This window comes from Temnothorax curvispinosus, unplaced genomic scaffold, assembly GCF_003070985.1.
Source record: "Temnothorax curvispinosus isolate PA1 unplaced genomic scaffold, ASM307098v1 QBEX01003952.1, whole genome shotgun sequence".
Classification (NCBI taxonomy): Eukaryota; Metazoa; Arthropoda; class Insecta; order Hymenoptera; family Formicidae; genus Temnothorax; species Temnothorax curvispinosus.
The window spans coordinates 4,378-6,791 of NW_020213732.1; the positions used below are offsets into that span (position 1 = coordinate 4,378).

The 2,414-nt window shown below is 32.7% G+C and overlaps 1 protein-coding gene across 1 annotated transcript in view; it reads left to right on the forward strand.

The window, feature by feature from the left end:
- The first annotated feature begins 1,006 nt into the window (after positions 1-1,006).
- The window catches only part of LOC112453046, a 2,856-nt gene continuing 1,448 nt past the window's right edge, over positions 1,007-2,414 (forward strand). Inside the window, exons 1-3 of the mRNA XM_025013588.1 lie at positions 1,007-1,383; positions 1,468-1,662; positions 2,202-2,318. Of these exons, the coding sequence (XP_024869356.1) occupies positions 1,041-1,383; positions 1,468-1,662; positions 2,202-2,318 (655 nt within the window). The 5' untranslated portion in view covers positions 1,007-1,040. The remainder of the gene's footprint in view (positions 1,384-1,467; positions 1,663-2,201; positions 2,319-2,414) is intronic.

Below are 2,414 nucleotides of genomic sequence, written 5' to 3' on the forward strand. Positions count from 1 at the left end.
GTTTACAAAGCCTCTTGCTTTTGAATTACATAGCTATCTAGTAGGCGAGCTTATGAATACTAAATCTTAATTTGTTTAGTAATTTATATTTAATCATTCACAGGAAATAAGTAAGCGGAAAGATAAGGCGTGAGGCGTGTTTTTGGCGAAGATTTAACTTAAAAACTATCAAAGACTAAGAGCGGTCGGGAGGGAGTGTGAGAATACTGGAGCGCCCTGCTCTTATCTCTCTACTTCCTCTACTCTCCCCTCCTCGGGGGTGTACCGATGCTGCGCGGGCCGAATAGGCCCCGACGCGCACACACGAGATCTGGCCGCGTTAAGAAGCGGTTGTTACAAAAGAGTTACAATATACATTTATATATAGTCATTAATAAGAGTGTTTTTCTTGATTCGACCCACTCCCGGCACCACGATCCTCTCACATATCTATTTTATTATTAATATTGTTTAAATATGGTTAGTGCGAGTTTTGTATTATTTAACAATCTACCATTTTATTTTGTGCCTATTGAAAATTTTTATCTGTTTCAGTATGCAGTTGTTACTTTTCTTCCAAATGATAAGGGTACTGAACCAACAAGTGACGTTGTACCCACTTGTTGGCTACTTGCTAAGAATACAAAGGCTTAGTGGCCTAATTTTCTTAAACGTGGGAATACAGATAAACGATCAAAATTAATATTAAGTTTAGCTGAACCGGATAAAAGCTGGTCTACATACGATGTTAAATTTTGTCACGGCTATGGTAAATGTTTATATTACATTCATTTATATACATTTTTTAAGATTTGTAATTATCATTTTTAATGCAAAATTTTTTTAGACACGTACAATAAGGCAGCTAATCTTCAAAATGATGAAGATCGAACAGTAGGGACAGAAGTTAGTGATATAGACCAGCCCAGAAAAAGAAAGAAAAATCCGAAATATAATGTCACAGAGTCATCCGAATCCGAAGATGAATGTAATACTCACACTGTTAAGAAGAGCAAAAAAATAAATTGAGAGATCAGTCTAGCGATAGTGAAAATGAAGAAATGGAAGAAAAAGCTGTTCGGGCAAAAGTTGCAGCATTACTAGCCAAGAGAAATAATATAAAACCGCAAGTTTCTCAAAACAAGGCTAACAAGGAGGTTTCCATGGTTACCAAATCCAAAAATTTAATTAAAACACTCGATTTAGAACAGAACCGTTCTGTTGGTTTAAATGATACTATAGGAAGTGACCCACGTTCTAAAAAAACATATAATCTGACAGATGTTTCGCATGCAACAACAGAAGCAATAACTTCTAGTACCCCTGCTACGTCTCCTCTGCAATTTCACCGACAATATGATGATAGAATGAATATAGATAGAATGAAAGAACAACTTTTGTTAGGTAAATAATTTTCTAAGCTTTAAATTAGTCAGTACAAGAAAGTATTGACTGCTACATTAATTTATTTTTTGTATACGTCTGTAGGAAATGATTCTCAACAGTCAGAATCTGTTTTACCATCCAGTCCAGAAATTATACAAGAAGAAAGTAGAGAAGAAATTAATGCTGCAACAGATAATAAATATGTGAGCATAAATATCTCGCAGAATTTAAGTCAGTCTTCTGACTTAAGTGATGAACAGAGAAATATAATTACTTCTGTCACAGCTCAACCTACAGGTAAATATAATTGTACAGGATGTTTCTAAACAATAACATTTACAGATTGTTAGAAGATAACTAAGCAAGTTTCTCAAATACTTACTCTTCGAAACTCTCGTGTTTCACTACTGAAAAGCAAAAAAGTTATATTAGCAGCAGTTTTTTGATAAGTAGTCTTAATCTATAACAGATTTCTAAAAATTTTATGTATTTTTTTCATGAGATTATTCTTGAGATAACAAACATCTTTTATATCATTCAGTCCTTTGAAAAATAAGTGGTTGAAACAAAGCTTTATAACACATCTGGCAATGCTATGCACATACATTTATACTACAGCTATTTATTTATTTCATCAATAGTATAACTTTATTTATATGCTGTCTATAACTTGAGATAAAAAATATAAGTTAGACATGAATAAAAAATCTTACTTACAAAAAGAGTTATTACTCTTTACAAATTAAACACATTTTCTATAATTCAATCAGTAATTGTATATTTATTATTTCTGTACAAGTAATCTTATTTTTGATATTTTATGTATTTACACTCAGGTGTTAAAGCTGTATCCAGTAGAAAGCATTCCAAAGAAAATAGATCTTATGATGCAAACTGTAAAAATTTACTTACAAAATCGGTTTCTCCTTTTTCCAGTAAGCACCAATCATCAAGTAAGCATTTATATATGTACTAGCTGCCCCGGCGAACTTCGTACCGCCTAACAGTAATGAATGTAGTGATAAGACACGCAAATAGTCCCTTTCTCT